General features: G+C 39.6%; 3 protein-coding genes and 1 long non-coding RNA gene across 8 annotated transcripts in view; 1 reads left to right on the top strand and 3 right to left on the bottom strand.

The window, feature by feature from the left end:
* Positions 1-109: 109 nt before the first annotated feature.
* On the bottom strand, positions 110-6,544 carry LOC140356315 (mesoderm induction early response protein 1-like). Of its 2 annotated transcripts, none has more exons than XM_072441179.1 (13): positions 6,484-6,544; positions 5,775-5,799; positions 5,454-5,602; positions 5,061-5,246; positions 2,463-2,580; positions 2,315-2,382; positions 2,131-2,203; positions 1,882-2,033; positions 1,727-1,808; positions 1,552-1,646; positions 1,296-1,423; positions 1,073-1,200; positions 110-1,001 (listed from the first exon to the last, which is right to left on the bottom strand). In XM_072441179.1, exons 1-13 carry the CDS (start codon positions 6,490-6,492, stop codon positions 679-681), a joined length of 1,536 nt encoding a protein of 511 aa, XP_072297280.1. In that variant the 5' UTR covers positions 6,493-6,544; the 3' UTR covers positions 110-678. The 2 variants fall into 2 exon arrangements, with proteins under 2 accessions (XP_072297280.1, XP_072297281.1); XM_072441180.1 differs by having other exon boundaries at positions 1,296-1,342.
* Positions 6,545-7,146: 602 nt separating this feature from the next.
* LOC140356314 (uncharacterized) lies at positions 7,147-7,754 on the top strand. Its single transcript, XR_011926066.1, has 2 exons — positions 7,147-7,385; positions 7,703-7,754. It is a non-coding gene; the product is annotated as an uncharacterized lncRNA (long non-coding RNA).
* A 121-nt stretch (positions 7,755-7,875) lies between these two features.
* On the bottom strand, positions 7,876-9,144 carry LOC140356313 (dynein light chain Tctex-type 5-B-like). Its single transcript, XM_072441178.1, has 5 exons — positions 9,067-9,144; positions 8,769-8,863; positions 8,522-8,604; positions 8,286-8,410; positions 7,876-8,202 (listed from the first exon to the last, which is right to left on the bottom strand). Exons 2-5 carry the CDS (start codon positions 8,855-8,857, stop codon positions 7,999-8,001), a joined length of 501 nt encoding a protein of 166 aa, XP_072297279.1. The 5' UTR covers positions 8,858-8,863; positions 9,067-9,144; the 3' UTR covers positions 7,876-7,998.
* Positions 9,145-9,267: 123 nt separating this feature from the next.
* Positions 9,268-17,826, bottom strand: part of LOC140356296 (SH3-containing GRB2-like protein 3-interacting protein 1) — a 9,722-nt gene continuing 1,163 nt past the window's right edge. The window contains exons 2-24 of one of the 4 annotated variants that reach the window (XM_072441153.1): positions 16,853-16,916; positions 16,692-16,737; positions 16,555-16,611; positions 16,362-16,419; positions 16,079-16,254; positions 15,943-15,954; positions 15,247-15,258; positions 14,979-15,003; positions 14,845-14,902; positions 14,700-14,770; positions 14,558-14,632; positions 14,407-14,475; positions 13,584-14,327; positions 13,004-13,125; positions 12,791-12,926; positions 12,592-12,648; positions 12,293-12,404; positions 12,036-12,191; positions 11,824-11,956; positions 11,543-11,745; positions 11,407-11,471; positions 11,163-11,327; positions 9,268-10,900 (exon numbers count right to left, since the gene is read on the bottom strand). In XM_072441153.1, coding sequence (XP_072297254.1) covers positions 10,878-10,900; positions 11,163-11,327; positions 11,407-11,471; positions 11,543-11,745; positions 11,824-11,956; positions 12,036-12,191; positions 12,293-12,404; positions 12,592-12,648; positions 12,791-12,926; positions 13,004-13,125; positions 13,584-14,327; positions 14,407-14,475; positions 14,558-14,632; positions 14,700-14,770; positions 14,845-14,902; positions 14,979-15,003; positions 15,247-15,258; positions 15,943-15,954; positions 16,079-16,254; positions 16,362-16,419; positions 16,555-16,611; positions 16,692-16,737; positions 16,853-16,916 — 2,639 coding nt within the window. In that variant the 3' untranslated portion in view covers positions 9,268-10,877. Of the gene's footprint in view, positions 10,901-11,162; positions 11,328-11,406; positions 11,472-11,542; positions 11,746-11,823; positions 11,957-12,035; positions 12,192-12,292; positions 12,405-12,591; positions 12,649-12,790; positions 12,927-13,003; positions 13,126-13,583; positions 14,328-14,406; positions 14,476-14,557; positions 14,633-14,699; positions 14,771-14,844; positions 14,903-14,978; positions 15,004-15,246; positions 15,797-15,942; positions 15,955-16,078; positions 16,271-16,361; positions 16,420-16,554; positions 16,612-16,691; positions 16,738-16,852; positions 16,917-17,826 lie in introns of those variants that run through there. The other 3 variants (XM_072441150.1, XM_072441151.1, XM_072441152.1) reach the window with 3 other exon arrangements.

The raw sequence follows: 17,826 nt of genomic DNA, 5'->3' as shown, positions 1-17,826 counted from the left end.
TACATTAAAAAACAGACTTTCTGTCTAGTAAAAACAAACTGACAGACTATGAAAATTCAAAAATACAGCAATCTTTGACATGAGTTAATAAAACAAGACATCACTGATGTCAGTCTTTATACAAACAAACCTGCTGGTTTATTATGAGATCAGGTAATGTACAGTTCATTACAAGTCAAGGAGTGGCAAAGTTCTGCTGGGTTTCACTTGCACTCCAGAGGAACAATCTTATCAAAGTGCGACTGCTAGCTGCGATAGTCCTTGCCTTGCTTGCTTTTGTTAAGTTAAGCACATTTTGAAGTTCATTTTCAACAGATTCTGTTTCATCAAATGGTTAAATGGCTTGGGTAGTGAACCATCATATATTTTATGTTAAAAAATATAAATATCTCTTCAGTATAAAAATATTGGGAGATTTTAAGTGTACAAATAGAAGCCAGAGGTTCTTGGCAGAGTCCAACATGGGGAAAGAAGATGGAAGATGTGCAGAATGTGGTCGCTGTGTGGCGCTTTGGGATGAGCTTCTCAGGCAGCCAGTAAATGAAGAGGGTGGAGGGCCTTGGTCGAAAGAGTTAATGACCTTTTTAAAGTCCTTCTGCTTCAGTTCTAATTTGCCCTCCCAAGATATCAACAATATAGCAACAAATCCATGTCAATGTCTCGTACACAGAATTGATTTCAGTTTTCCTGGGCATTTGATGACTCCATGTCATGACAAGGCAAATGCTCCGCTTCAGTTCGACATCTTTTGGCTGGTTTCTCAATCTCCAGAGCTGGATCTGCAGTGGAGTGCTCTAATGTCGGTTCCAGAGAACCATTATGGTCATGGATGGGAGCATTGGTCTGGTTGCAGCCATTGGAGTTTTCTAAAACATGAGGACGTGCCACCAAAACTGATAGAGAAGAAGGACCATTAGACAGGAGCAGATCAGGTTTCACTTGATGTGCCGCAGAGAATTGGGCACCATCCACCGAGTGGCTTGAATTGTGGTTTGCAACACCTGAGAATGTGATGAGAACGGATTTAGATTTGCAAAATTCAAAACCAAACCAAGACTTTCTGTAGACCCACCATTGTGACCACTGCCATCTTCTTTCTCAGAATGACTCGTGCTGCCCCCAGACGTGGCAGGTGGAGGCGACGCTGCTCGACTGGATGTAGCACTTTCTGTTTCATCCAACAATCTGTCCATGTAATCTCTGGAAATAGATTCACCTTTTTCATTAGCGGCCCAATATTTGCAACAATCATCAACCAAAAAAATGTGAATACATGTGTGTGGAGGTAAACTTACGTGACACCTGGGTGAAGGTTGTATTTCCTTTTTCCAAGTCTGGTTTGCTGTGCAAAGAAATCATAACGCTCAGACTTCTTCCACATGTAATAAAAGGCCACACAATCTCCTACAGACCTAGTTCTCACCTGAAAGATTTAATTCAAAATTAACCAGTCATATATTTTAAACTATTATCAATACAAAACAGTGAGTCCCCCCCCCCCCCCCCCAACAGCCTGTAGTCAGAAGACAATGAAATATTTGCACAAGTTACCTTGTTGGCCTGTATTGAATGAAAATCTTTCCCGTATGTTTTCAATCCCTGTTCAAAATGTCGACATTCTTCCTCTGTCCAGACTGAGAGTTCTTCTGTTCATCAGAATATGAGAAGTGACAATTTACTTTCAACAGTTTGAATTAAGATGGGAAAGAAAATGTGTAATACTTACCTCTAGCTGCTTTGACATTAAACCTCAGCCTCCTTAAAGCTTCCTCTGTATCAAAGTCACACTTCACCAGTTCATATAAAGCCTAATGAAAATCAAACATTGGTTTGCAAATAAATCTAATAGAAATGGTACAAGCATAAATTCTGTGATCTTACTTGTTCATTGTCTTTGATGTGAGATCCTTCTGGAATGGCATCCACTCCCTTCTCCTCTCCGGTCCGCTTGGACGCCTCGGACAAAAACTCAACTACTTTGTTCTCAGGCAGACACTCTGGGTTCCACAGAAGCTGGTCATCATTTTCATAAACTAGAAAACATTTAAAATATCAAAGAAAATTGGACAATTATATGGAGAGATTGCATAGAGTTCAGCAGACTACACTATACATTCTATATGCTCTTACCTTTCTCATTCTCTTTATATTTGCACAGCCCAGCAGGAGTTTCTGCTTGATACATAGAACCAACCATAATTTCCTGTTAATAATAATTAAAAAAATTAATAAAGGAAAAATATTAAACAGAAACCCGACCTCCAATTCATGCATTACACATCAATTATATGTAGTATAACGTAGGACCTCAAACCTTTTTCCAATCCTCAGAAGGAACATAGTCCTCATCTTCGTCAGATTCTTCTTCAATATCATTATTATCTAAAGCCACAGATTTGCATCTTTTTTATTAAAATGCAAAAAACAACAATTGCACTAAATTAAAAAATTACAATACATACTATCAAAGTACTTCTGAGGACGAATAAGTTCTGCTGTGCCTAGTGATCTGATGGGGCGTGTGCGACCCTCAGGAGTCGTCTGCGCCTCTTCGCCAGTGGAGTTTTTCAGGCACTCACCCTACAAATGTACAGATACAGGTATTCATTTTTATTTTTTTGCCAGTTTTGGGTGGGCGATGCTGACAAAACAACAGTGGGTATGGAAAGTACTCGGCCCTCTTTCCATTTTTCACCCTTTGTTTCATTGCAGCCATTTGCTAAAATCAAAAAAGTTAATTTAATCCTCACTTTAATTCAGTTAATGTACACTCAGTACCCCATCTTGACAGAAAAAACCTGAAATGTAGATATTTTGCTGGTCACACTCATCTTTAAGTCCCATGGCTTAGGAAAGGCTCACACCTGTGTATGTAAGACCTACAGCTCACAATGTCAGCGCAAATGAGAATCATGAGGTCCAAGGAACTGGCCAAGAAGCTCCGAGACAGAATTGTGGCATGGCACAGATTTGACCAAGGTTACAAAAGAATTCTGCAGCACTCAAGGTTCCTAAGAGCACAGTGGAACTCCATATTCCTTAAATGAAAGACGTTAGGGACGACCTGAACTCTTCCTAGACCTGGCCATTCAGCCAAACTGAGCAATGGTGGGAGAAGAGCCTTGGTGAGAGAGGCAAAGCAGAACCCAAAGATCTTTGTGGCTGAGCTCCAGAGATGCAGAAGGGAGATGGGAGAAAGTTCCACTTTTTGGCATTAATTCTAAGCAGTGTGTGGAGAAAACCAGACACTGCTCATCACCTGCCAATACAGTCAAACAGTGAAACATGTTGGTGGCATCATCCAAATGATGGAACTGGAGAAGATCTGCAAGAATGGCAGAGGATCCCCAAATCCAGGTGTGAAAAACTTGTTGCATCGTTTCAAGACTCATGGCTGTACTAGCTCAGAATGGTGCTTCTACTCAATACAGAGAAAAGGGCCTTTTAGTTTTTTCTATCAAGACGGGTGCTGAGTGAACATTAATGAGAAATAAAATTAACTTTTTATTTTGGCAAATTGCTGCAATTAAAGGGATCTGAATACTTTCCGTACCCACTGTCAATTATAAATTATAATTTGTGTGTGTGTGTGTGTGTGTGAAAGCTTGTTATGTCATTGTATAGATTACATACTATTGTTAATTTTCTATATCTTCAAAACAAATATTTTTATAATGTGTAGAAAATATATTAATATTTGGTATGAGAAGGAGAAGTGCTACTTCTCATACCAAATATTAATCATTTGCATTGTTCAGTTCTAGGACTTGCAAAAGTTTTTGTTCATTTTGTCACTTCACGCCTAAAGTTAGATAATGTTATTGGCATTTTTTGTGAAAGAGCAACACAAAGCAGCAAACAATGCGAAGCAGAAGGAAAATTGTACATGATTTCCAAACAGATCAATAAAAATAAAAAAAACGAAAAGTGCAGCATGCAAAAGTATTCAGCCTCTTAATACCAGAGTACGATGAATTGCTGTCTTTGACTTTCTGCTTGATGATTGCAGACAGATTGAATGTTGACCTAATGAGTCAATAGAGTCGTCCTGTGCGTGATCTTATCTCAGTATAAATGCAGCTTGTCTGTGAAGGCCACAGAAGTTCAAGATAATGTTAAGGAGCAAACAGGAAGTCCAAGGAACACAACAGACAGGTCAGGGAGAAAGTTGGAGAAATTTAAAGTAGGTTTAGGTTATACAAAGATTTCCCAAGCTTTGAATATCTCACGGAGAAATGCTCAATTCATCATCCAGAAACTTACAGGCCAAACAAGAAGAGCACTGATCAAAGATGCAGCCAAGAGGCCCATGGTAAATCTGGAGGAGCTGCAGAGATCCAGCGTTCAGGAGGACAGGGAATTATTAGTTGTGCACTTCACAAATCTGGCCTTTAGGTAAGAGTGACAAGAAGAAGCCACTATTGCATAGCCATAAGAAGTTTTCAGAAGCCATGTGAGTGACACCGCAAACATGTGGAAGAAGGTGCTCTGGTGTCTGGTGGGGCTGCTTTTCTTCAGCAGGCACAGGGAAGCTGCTGAGTGGATGAGAAGATGGATGGAGTCAAATACAGAGCAATCCTGGAAAAAAACCTGTTGGGGTCTGCAGAAGACTTAAGACTGGGGCAGAAGTTCAACTTCAGAAGGACAACGATCCTAAACATAAAGCCAGAGCTACCATGGAATGCAGTGTTCTCGCCGAGAGGTTTTGGCATGGCGGGTCACCGCAATGCCCAAAAGATGCCGCCAGGTATTAAGATCACTGTGTTCGGGCACCGCGGCGCTCGCTTGCGCATGCTTTTTTCACTTCACAATTCCCGTTTTGAGTTGCCTCTTTCACAAAAAATGTGACATGACAAAAGGTGGGAAAGTTCCCGGAGAACGAATAATTTTGCAAGCCACGGTAAGTAAGTAAATTAAGGATAAAGCTTAGTAGAACAAGTATCGCTTCAGTTAATACATATACAGGTATTGCTTGACTACTACTACTACGAACTCCCCAAGATGCTGAAATAATTGATCAATACATTGCCCTAATATATATATATTCTTTCTGCTCATACCCCGGTTCGTTTGAGCTCTCCGGTACTCCTGCTGCTCTCATCATTGTCCATGTCCTCATCCTCGTCCTCTTCATCATCATCTTCTTCTTCCTCAGGGTCTTCATCCTCCTCTTCATCATCTTCTGCAGGTGAACCGCCTCCATAACCATACATGCTTAGTAACTCATGAATTGGCATCTCTCCTTCCTATGTAAAATAATAACAACAAAACAGAGCAGCTTGTTATGTCAGTAATATAATATGATAAACTTTTTTGCATCTCATGTTTACAATAGCTGCCTAATTGAAAACATGCTAATTATTTAGAAACACATTTGCGCAGGCAGAAGAGGAGAAATACCCCAGATCACAAAAAGAAAGTCTTAAGAATATAATTTTTTTGGTGTTTTGTACCCGTGCAAGGTCATCGATTTCATTGGCATTGGCTTCATCAGTTGTCTCCATCATCTCCTCTTCTTCCAGGGTTCTCTCGTCATCAAAGTCATGCACGAGCATGTCTGCCGACGGGTCGAAATCATGGTCATCGGAACCTGCTGAACCTCCTGTGATTCATTTGAAAATAAAAGAGATAAATGCTATCATCTATTATATAGACATGCATATATTATATATTTTTTAAACATGTAATATGTTCCAATATGTTCTAGGTAAAGAAAAATATTAAACTCTTCGACACCATAAATCTCTGATCAACAAGAATAAATCATAATTTACCTGGGCTCAAATTACCAAAGGAGGACTGCAAGACAAAAAGTGTCATTAAAACAATATTCACAGTTCACATAGTGTAGAATGCGCATATGAGTGTAAACAATAGTGGACTGAGGACAGCGGGATGTCCTCTTGGGTGAAAAAAAAAGCGCGCCTGACTTAAAGTAAAGACAGAACAAAGACTCTAGGATCATAATGCAACACTCTGGTCCTCATTGAGACGGTCTTTACAATGATGCACCGATTATATCAGCTAAACCGTCAACGTGCACATTAACAAAGTTTATTTTCAACTAGGCTCCATAAGATGACAAGTTTGAGGGGGTCGCTCCTTGTACAACGCTAGCTTCTTTTGGACATGATTGTATTAAACAATCGTAGCTATCAAAATATACTCAATAACCACACCCTTTGTTAATAAGAAGAGACAACATCCAAAATGAGCAGATTTGTGTCGAAGCTTTGCAGTTGTTCAAGCAGTCGAGGGGAAATATCATTAATGCCGCAGGAACATTGGCTAGCGGAGCAAGATTAGCCAACCCCGAAGTTTATTTAACTGAGTTGTTTCAAAACATTACACATTATAATATTGGAATCAGCGCATCTGTGACTAGATTTATTATAACTACAGTTAAACGCATTAAAACTATGTCGATGAAAGATATGTTGTCCAATAAATGTATTTTTGCAATTATTTATTTCACTTTCTTACCTCCGCCATGTTTGCAATCCTACGGGTTCACGTCAGGGGTCAGGAAAGACCCGGATGTCCAGCCCCGCCCCCTCCGCAACGCAAGCACTACAAACGCTAAACGTTTGGTGAATGATTATAATAATACATGTATAAAAATATAAACATGTAGATACATCTTCATTATAAACCGTGGAACAAATTAACATAGTTTGATGCTTATTCACGTGAATGTCGTGAATATATTTATTGTATGTCGGAGTTTCCATGATATAAAGTCAATGGTTCTATGTCCTTTTGATATTTTAAAAAAGTGCTGGTAATGAGTGTTAGATAACACTCACATGTGCAGGTAATCACTGATTTATTTGTGTGATATGGCCACAGTGCACTATGTTACCACTCAGATGACCACTTGTGGTGGAAAGCACATTTACAGTAATCCTTAAGTAAACACATTTCTTATCGTTGACAATAAAAACATCTATGCTTAACATTGAGATGGGAATTTTCTCAGGACATTTAGGTCAATCAGTGAGTATTTTGATTCCCACACATATGCCAAATGGGCAGAAAAATATCCGTATCTGAATGTAAATGACAATTATCCCTGATACCAGAATATATTTCCGGCTGTCTTACCAGAAAGACACCCCTTGCAGGTCTATAAAAGAGAAGGCTGGGCTGAGGATTTCACAAAATATCACATTCATCTCAACATTCAAAGACAGACTTTTTGATTTCAATGAGGTCTGCATTCGTGGGGGTTCTGCTGTGCTTACTGTGTGTGGCACAGATTGAGAGCCAGAATAATGCAAACACTCTGCGTTTGTGCGGACGAGCCTTTTTGCGGGCGCTGGTTTTCACATGTGGAGGCTCCAGGTGGAAGAGACTGATGACAGAGGATGGAGCACTCCTCAGAGGTAACATCATTTCTATCATTATTGTGATCAAAATTCTAAGTTCAAGAACAAAACTGTTACAAGTTAAAGGCCCACAAAGAGGGTTCAACACCTTCTTTTCCTTGTTGTAGATGTAGTTTTGCCTGGAACGTTCCACAGAATTACATAAACATAAAATTAACAATGCCTGTAATTGAATAAATGCAAGATAGATATGTTAATGGTAATTCTGTGGAAAATTGCAGACAAAGCATTGACATGTTCATGAGACAAGTAGGTGATGGACTGTCCATCAGAAAACTTGCATGATGCTCCTTTAAGCCACTGTCTAATTACAGGGATCACAGCGGGAAATCCTTTAAGCACAGAAGTTTTGAAGACTATGAATCGCCAACGGAGGGACCAACACCAAGCCTTAGTAACAGAGTGCTGCGATGTAGGCTGTCAAAAGAGTGACCTAAGTCTACTCTGCTGAAAGAGCACATCCCAATGAGCTTTAAGGATCACCAAATTGTTTGTTAAATGTGATTTATTTGATATATTTAGTTAGTAAAAACAAAATCACATGTTGTTTCTGAGTTCTTTGTACAATTACATAAAAAAATGCTCCAATAATAACTTTTATACGTGACACTTACTCAACATATACAGCATACACAATTGCCAAACCAAACAAAGAGCTGTTTTTGAAAGAATAGGTGGCAAAAGTGTCATTGGTTGCGTCCCAGAGGCAACGGCTGCTGATCTGCATGCCCTGTCCACTAAGTTGTCCAATATTAACTACAACAACAGTCTTATATCGTGGGATCATTAGCTCCTTTACACGTGCTCTGATCACCTGTGACAACATGTGACAGCAATCAGACTATATACACATCAAGTCATTTCTACATTTCTGTACCATTCACTTATTTGACTTACCTCACATAATGTTTTTGTCATTTGTCGAGACCACTCCGCTTCATACGTTTCATGCTGGAGATAACAAGTGAGCACATCCTTCAGTATTTCAGTGATTACAGGTACTGAGTGACGCTTATAAGGTCCTGCAATGGAAACATAAAACACAGATATATTGTTGCCTTCATTTTATATATTTTACAACAGCTCATCATCATAAATTAAAACAATGACAGACAATTTAAATGACAGCAGACCTAGTTGATATGTGTTTTCAGTAGGTAGTCGAGTGTCGTCATGATGTAAGGGCTCCTCCACATTTGACACAGTGCTTAAGGAGCTATGGATGGTTACAAGAAAATCACGAAGAAGAAGTTTTTATTTTATATATATATCAGGAACCACTATCAAAAATATAAACATAAATGGTACAGATTTGCTTGTGCAAACGTGGAAACAGTCTGTTATTCCACAGTGTTAATGCAGAGCACGTGTTAGACTTACTCCTTAGGCCAAGCTTTGGGTCTGTGTCCAGCGTCAGAGAGACGCTTCTTCTCTCTCTTCAGAGCTCTGTCTTTGACCAGGTCCGACATGACGAGCTTTAAGTGGAAACATGAAGATCAACTTTAAAGCACCATCAGCCCTAAACTAAAGCTAAACCAAAATGTCGCAAACTATTAAACTAGCTGAACTAACGTGTTTACGATGTAAAGTGAAACCTGACTAAAGATTGTTCAACGATTAGTTTATTTTTGCCTCTTAGCATCTGGGAAACGATTCAATAATAGCCAAAATAACGCACCTTTATGTTGCTGGTTAGAGATGAAATGCATGTAAAGGGTAGTATCAGTTGAGCGTTATGTTGTCATGGTAACTCTCCCAGTGGGAGGGTTCACGTTTTACGTGGTTTCGTGCACTTGCGTGAGCAGTGAAGAAGTATTACTGAATAATTGTAAATAATAAACACATTGGCATGGATATAAGGAATGGAGGACAAGAGGTCATATTTCATATCTCTTTATTATCAAGGAAAACAGGTTTTACATTACAATGACTTTTTTAAATATATAACTATACTTCAAATCTTTGGATGGGAAATTTACATGAAATGATTGCATATCATGTGTCCACTTAACATAAAATAACTAAATTGTAAAAAAAATACACCAATCATACAATGTGTAGAGGAGTCACACTAATAAGGCTAATAAAATCATCCATGTGCTTGAAAGAAAACAATGATTTGAATCTTTCATTTGGAAAAATGCCACTTTACTTCATAAAGACAAAAAGTGTTACACATCAATTGTTGTCTGTGATTACGATAATGACACATTAGTTTTTAATCCAATTGCCCAATTGTGAGACTGACACCACCAACTGCAAAACATGAAGTGCTATTGTTTTTCATTTGAATCGAACACATTTTTCATCTCAGTTTGAATGTCACATTAATGACAAAACATGGGTGATAGGACAAGACAAAGCCGTCTCATAGCATAGCATTACCTGATAGATTTATTTTGTGGGGAAATTGTTTTGTGTAATTGTAAATATGCACATTTCATGCAGCACTATTTGGGAGTCAATCAGTGGCAACACTTCTGGACAAAAAAATCACATGCCCAACAAAATGGGGTGCAGAGGTAAATGAAGACCTGACACCAATTCAAAAACAAAACAATTATAGACCCATATTTCCTGTAAAAGAGATTTTATATACACTTTTTACACAGTTTTATATTGCTATCAGAAAACAAGATTACTGAACATGGTGGAAAAAGAAGAAAATAAATTAAATATGAATACTATATAGTAGTTCTGTATGCCTCTCAACCATCTTGCAGTCAGAAGTGTCAAAGGCAACTTTAAAATGTGTCAGCTGTCTTTCTTTTACAATTAGTTTCTTAAAGCTCCGTCCTACCTCAACTTTATGGCACCGCAAACATTTAAGGCCATTTCAGATAAATACAACAGTCCAACTTTTAGCACTTCTGTCATACAGTATTATATTAACAAAACACAGTCATCAACACTCATCATTGCACAATCCCATATTGGTAATGTTTCACTATGGATAAAACACTGCCTTAGTACAGGGCAGGCTGCGGCAGCATCTTTATTAGTCCCTTCACATTTGAGGGAGCGCAACTGCTGGAACAAAATGCCAAAACGATCTGGCAATGGCAGTGTAAATAAACAACAGCAAAGTAACCTTATGCTACAAATTTCTAACATTTTCTATCAGTTTCCACCTTGTTTAAGATTGTTTCACATACTTTATTATAATCTATTCACATTGTTTTTTTTTTTACAGTGCAAAGACAACAGGTTAGACAAAACAAACTGAGAAATAAGGCTGGATCACTGCATGAATCCACAAATCCACAAGACCTAAAAAATAAGTGGATGTACTTACATTTGACTCCAAGTGTTCCATGTGCACAAAACTAATCATCTGTATTTACTTGCATAATCTATTGAAGTGTTTTGTAGTATTGTGTTAAAACAACATGTTAAACAGCTGCTAAAGATGTTGATTAAAATGCATCGAGATATTTATCTCCAAGTGTTCACAGTCAAAAGCCAGTGATTCATCCATGATCCATTCTGTTATTTATCTGCCAAATATTTTCCTGCAAAGACAAAAAACAGGAAAGGCGTCTTCAGAATCAATAAGTTAGACAATACGCTTAGTTTATTTAAATTAATAAATACTCCGTCCAACAAATAGAAAATAACGCTAAACCAAGACTAGAGACTTATTTTTATGACATGTGTACCTGCCAAATGATAATAGTGGGAGTCAATACTTCACTTATGGCAGAACAATATGTATAACTATCAGTGCTGAATTAGGACACAACATTTAAGCATGTATTTAGTGTCTAAACTGACCTGCTGCAAATCTCTTTTTGACCAATGATAGCCTGTATCCAGACCCCACCAGCTGGATGTCGCACCCTGAAAGAGTGCTGCCCTCAGAGCTGAACTGAACAGACAGTTGTGAGGGCTTACACGGCCCCTCTGCCATCTGGAAACGTCCCAGTAAAGCCCCCACACCTAAGAACACAGAATCACTTGTTTTATGCACATTTGTATAGTTTATCATATGAAATACTTTCAATTATATGATAGATACCTCCATTTTCAGATCTATGAGAAAGACTAGGGATCTTCCACTGTATGGTCTGTGGCATTGGAATCCTTTAGAGAAAATAATTAGAAATATATTTTTAGATTTTAGTTTGTACAAAGTTTAAGGAGGATAAACTCACCATGTGGCAGGAGGGATCATGGTCTGGAGTTTGGCAATGCCTCCCTCCACTGGGACCACAAAAATTATGTTGTGTAAAGGAGCAGGGGCCGCCATAGCCCCAGTGTTGTATTTGTAGTCTATTCTGAGGTCGGTGGAGTTGGAATCACATCTCCAGCTCACGGCTAAGTTCAGAGGAGTCGACTGGATGCCCTCAGCTGACACCTGATGAGCACGCAGAAAAGTTACAGGTTTCGCAATTATCTTCTAAACTTAGGACGTGAAAGATTTCCATAGACATACTTGATATTTGATCATATCCACATTGTAGTATGTCGCCTGCGGTTTCTGCTCTGCAATCTTCTTCAGATGGCTCATCAAGTTTGGCATATTGACCGAGAACTCCTTAATGTTTGTGCTTTGTGTTAAAGACTCACTACAACATAAAACATAATTGATCCATAGTCAACTCTATGTGATTGTATTGTTATTATAAATGTTTGTTATTTTCTTACCAGCACAGCAGTTGTGGGTTAGGTAGGACTTGCTCTAATCGATTATAGTTGATCATATTAAAAGAGAGAGTAGGTTGAGTTGGGTGACTTGCAAAATGCCGGGTAATACCCGCAGGAAATGACAGAACCATCTCTCCTGTGATCTTCACAACACATCTAGCACAGACACAAGTTAACAACTATTGTCAATAAAATAATCAATGAAAGTAATAAAATATTATTCATTTGTATTCCGGTGTTTAAAAGTGTGGCCTTACTTGCTGGGGTCAGCGCCTTTGAAGTAGGCATTTATTGTTTCTGTGAAGGCGGCTGCCACTGGTAGAGTGTCCTGTGGTCCCATGGTCAGTGGACTGGGCCCTCTGGAACACCCTGAGGCACACAAAAGTACATATACTTAAACACGTGTGTAATATATATGTCATGCGTGGCAAAAAGTACTGCACATTTTCTAATTAATGTTATTCTAAACTTAACTACTTCAAGCAGAAAGGGTGTGGAAGGGATGTACTTCCAGGTCATGCACCCGCAGTCATACAGAGTATCTGGATCAGCTCACCTTCAAAAGCTAAATAGAACCTGCCATGGTCAAACCACACCAGAGGCTGAGATGCCTCTAAGCAGGAGACATGAGGAGAAAAAAACATGAATGGACAGGGAGGAGTGGTGAAGGTGTGTCAATGATAAAGACAAATAGGTGAAACAAAAAAGATGATGACAACAGCTGTCTGAACACAAACTGCAGAGTCCATAGGCACCTGTATGTATCCCTAGGGTCGGGGTGGATGCTGCACTGTGTGAGGTAATGGAGGAGATGGAGGAAGAACTCTCTGCTCTGGCCAGAGGCGCGAAAGGTGGAGGGCTGCTGGAAACAGGAGGACTGTAGGACCGACTCTGGAAAAACAACACATCCTGAGGATGAGGATCATTTTATACACAACAATAAAGAGTTCATAGCTTTGACCACATACAAGGTCTGAGAAGGGTTTCCCCGGAGGAAGCTTGGGACGAGAGGACGGTCGAGGAGGAGGAGGTGGTGGGACGGGACTGCCCCAAGACTGAGGTGTGACTGAGCGAGCTGGAGATGAGGGACCTGAGATGGACACACAGCCTTTTAATTTAGTTAAACGTTGATTACATAGAGAAGAGCTTTCTACACTTTTTTGTTTTGTTTGGATGATACAAAATAATAATAATAATTAACAAAGTTTCAAAGGTTTTCACAAAATAAAATCCAGCCAACACAAATTTAGGAAACAACATATGATTTAAAAAAAACATGTATAGAACCAAATAATATAGATATATCATACAAATACAGACACACCCCCACATAATATATACATATGCACTGTATATACATACATACATATACTATACATATCACAATTTAAGAGTATTATTGAGAAAAGGATAATTTGTTTGGATTTAAAGGCTGCTTCAGTGTTTGCTGACTTAACCTAAGCTTAAATAGCTAAGTGTACAAATCTGTAAAGTATATTCTGTTCAAAGTACAGTGTAGACATGCCAGAGATAAAGCGTAGTACTCACTGCTGCTGGAGTGAGGCCCAGGGGAAGACATGATGGATCTGTAGGTGGTGGGAGGAAGAGGGGGTGGGGTGCTCCTAAAAATGGGAGTTAGTTCTCGGGGTGAACCCACAATGTCTGGAAAATCATCTCTCAAGAATGACCCTTCAGGAGTCCCTTTCCCACTCGTGACCAATGGAGAGGTCACTGCGGTGCGGTGCCTCCATTCCACTGGGAGGGGGGGCACAGGGCTGGTGGGCGCAGGGGAACAACTGTACTCTGCAAACTGAAGCACCTCCTCATCCAAGGCCTCCTCATCAAGGCAGATAGGCGGTAAATGACAAGGCGAGAAGTTCGGGGGTAAAGGTGGCGCCGGTTCATCTGGTGGGGGCGGCCCAAGCAAGATGGAAGGGGGCGAGTCCAGGGGGGTAAAGGGAGACCCTGGTGAAAGCGGTGGTGGGGATGGTGGGGGCTCGTTTGGTGGTGGTCCAGGAGAGAGACAGGGCGTAGATGGGGTGGACAGAGGTGTTCCCGGGGCAGGCGATTCCGGAGGGGGAGGTGGAGCAGGTTCATCCGGAGGTGGAGGTCTGTCCTCGGGGAAGGTGACCCATCTGGGAGACACCGTGTCCTCCTTGGGGTGTGGGCAGTCAAAAGGCCCAAAAACATCGTCCAAATCAGGAGCTGGGGAGCCTCGGTGGGACGCAGGTGACAGGACATTCAGGTAAATAGGTGCAGAACTACGAGCTGCTCTTCCATTTGGTAAATCAGCTGCAAAAAAGAAAGCGGTTAAGGTCTATTGCGAAACATGACCTCTTAAATTTGAAAATGGCATGGAGAATTATCCTACCAACACATTCAGATGGATAACCATAGTGACTTCTAGAAGGAATGTTTTTAGGAGGAAGAGGAGGTGGAGCTGTGGTGAAGAAAAACAATATTTAGAAATAGCAATATATAAAACATACACTTGATTTCATAAGATAGATCAGTCCTCTGACCGCCTGTTGGAAAGCTCCGGCTCAAAGCTGATTCAGAATGTGGTCTAGATTCTCCCCAGGCATCTGCAGGAACCACTGTTACACATGAAGAAACAAATTACTATCATATGAGCCAATATCACTGATGTATGATCAGACAAACCATCATATCGGGCGTATTTGATCTCTGGAGGAAGTCCAAAACATGCAGGGGCATTTTGTGATAGCCTGTCACTGTAAAATAAAAAAAGATTTAAAGATAAACATGCCTTTGCTCTTGAAACAATAAATGTCCAATAAATACATACATGGGAATCTCGGGGGCAGCGGTGGGTGTGGATCTTCTGGGTCTAGCAATCTCCTCGCCTAAAATAACATGAAATAAATCTAAATAAAATTGTTCTTGCGTAATTAATGAAAGAAAAGTCTATCAAACACTTACAGGATAGATTTCTTTTCATCTGTCCCTGGAAAAGACAAACAAATATTTAAGTACAGTAAGTTTAGTAAGTGTATAAGGTAGATTACAACACGAATGCTTTAGAAATTGTGGCGTAAAGAGTTAACCCAAGGAAAAAAATAAAATATGTACCATATGTGATGCTTTCAACCGTTGTGATAATTTAAATACCTTTGTATACCAAACTTTTACTGATGTTCATAGAGTTGTTTTTGAGGCCATGGTCCAAGTAATGGTTTGGGGAACTTACCGGGCTACGTCTCTGAGACCAGCAAAAGGGAAGAGAGAACAGACCTGGGTCAGAGAGTGAGTGACATATCAGTCAAATGGACACCAACAAAACTGCACAAGAGCCTCTTTACTTTCATTGCAAAGTGTTAAGGGTGCAACATTAGCTATAACACCACTTACAGTTCTGGTGTGTTATGTTTAGTGTTAAAACTTTGCAAGAAGTTGAGATTTGCTCAACAAAGGAAACTCAAAAAGGTTGGTGGTTGTTACATTCTGCACAAACACAATACATGATCTTAAAAAAAGGAAACAGTGTTTCTCAAACGCTTCGATCCAGGTATCACTACAGAAAATATAGTAAATGGCTTTCAATGAGCTTTAGTGTGATATGTTTGAAATGTATTTAACCAGGTAAAATGTTTAATAACCTTTTCATATCTAATAGAGAAAAGATAAAAAAGAAACTGAAACCACACAACCAGGAGTAAACCAGGGCTCAGCCAGGTCTGAAAGAAGGGTTAAGTCGGGTCAATACCAAGACCAGTCACATCAAAAAAAGCTAGCTAACTTGAAAGGCATAACACCCTTGAATACCAACCAAATCAAGACTGTGTCACTTTTACCTGTATCGCAGTTTGAGAACCACTGAAACATAACTATTCCAACAAAAAAGCCCCATGCCATGCGGTCGATCTTGATAGTTCAACATGCTTACCGGACTCCGCCTCTACAAGGGGGCAACACACAAGCACAAAGGGGGAAAAGTCAGACTGAAAAGAGGTATCCATGTGACAGCTGTAACAGTTTTGGTGTGATCTGAACAACCGCACAGTGTCCTTGTCAGTGCTCACCAGAGATGGAGAGAGCGCCAGGCCCCCCACTGAGGCTTTGAGCTCGTCCATAGAGGGAGGCAAACACTTGGCACTGTCTGACACCAGTGGCTTGATCTTGATCTTGAACTTTCTCTTGCTGTCCTCGTCGTCCTCTGAGTCACTGGAGGAGAAAAATTGCTTCCCCTTGGAGGCGGGTGAACACTTTGTCAAGGATAAACTGAGATGCTAATTTAGCTGTGCTTGTTTTAAACAATTGTAATACAACATCAGTTTGTCACATCAAAATGTGCTGAAAGGATATAGTCCCCATCATTACCGGGCCGAAGGCTGAAACCCTCTTCATCAACATCTGGGGAGGCCTACACAGACACAAATAGTTAAACAGATCAGATAAAAGCTTTATTACTGGATCAGATGCTCAGTGGACTCTGCACTAATGCTGACTCAACAAATTTATTGTTCCAAAAAGTAATTTTAGACCCAGAATTACTTACATATCTATCCCAGTCGATTTCCCCATAAAACCCATTGGGCCCGCCATTCGCCTTTTTCTATACATTAATGTAAGAAATAGTGTCATAAAATGACTTAACAACTAAATCCAATAAAAAATAATTTAATTTGGACTTACACTTCCTTTCTTCCCAGTTCCACTTCCTTCTTTGTCAGGTGAGCTTCTGTTAATAAAATAAATGAATATATTATACAACACAATGACCATTTTACCTTAATAAACATATTGTTCTGGTAAACGATATGCAAGTTCTGCACATATTATATGCAAAGACTCACGTAGTGTCTGAATCCCTGTCTTTTCTTCGCAGACCCAGGGCTTTCCTGGTGCGGTTTTTCAGTCCTAGACAATAAAAATATACAGAGATAAACATTTTATGATATGATCTTGTAATGCTGATTTACTGTTTTGGATGTTCCTCTGTGGATACACAGAAAATTGATTGGTGATACAAAAAATCTTCCATAAGCATATAGCTCTTTAATGCAGCGTGGTAAGTGCCCTTACTCTCATTGTATAGAACAGAAAGTAATCACTAGCAAGAATTGATCAGTGGCCAACTTCATTAGCGTGAGAGACCCACTCGAGTATGCCAAACTGTATGCCAAGCCCCCTGCAGCAGTGACGCCTGGCAGCATGCAGCGCTCACCCCACAAATCTGAGAGAAGTGGTGTAGTCTTTAGCCGTGTATAATTTGGACTATCAAACTTAAATTGGCAAGCATACAATTAAAAACAAATAATTGCTATTACATTAAAAGTAGTCTACATAAGAACTCATAGAAACAACACAAAGTACCGTTAACTAGTTCAGACAATCTGTGTTCAAGATTAGTGTGACCAAGAAGTAAACATAGAGTAGATGCACTAATCCTGATAGGGATGAAGAGCACTACGCTGTCGTGTGTGGGCCGAGGCCAGTGTTTCATTAGGAGCTGCTCAATGGCAAAGATTGTTCCAGAATCCTGTTCTCCAGCTGCATGTGTATCATAGTATCGGAGCTAAAAATAAAAATAAATAAATTCTGACAATGCAACATCCTCACGAAAGAGTGCAGAATTATGCAACAGTAAATTAGAAAAGGTAGCTGTGGGGAAGTAATTCTTTTATTATTTAATTTTTTGCCATTATTTTCTACTGTTAATTTTATTATAGTTAGAAAAATGTCAATATAATTGTTTATTAACACTAGTTTAACTAAGTACAGGATCAGTAATGCTTAAAACTAACTATTTTACAACTTCACTCCATAA

This window comes from Eucyclogobius newberryi, unplaced genomic scaffold, assembly GCF_026437365.1.
Source record: "Eucyclogobius newberryi isolate DKJ021-1_F unplaced genomic scaffold, fEucNew1.0.hap1 SCAF_12, whole genome shotgun sequence".
NCBI lineage: Eukaryota > Metazoa > Chordata > Actinopteri > Gobiiformes > Gobiidae > Eucyclogobius > Eucyclogobius newberryi.
Note: the sequence above shows the minus strand (reverse complement) of the source record. Positions and strands in the feature narration are given on the sequence as shown.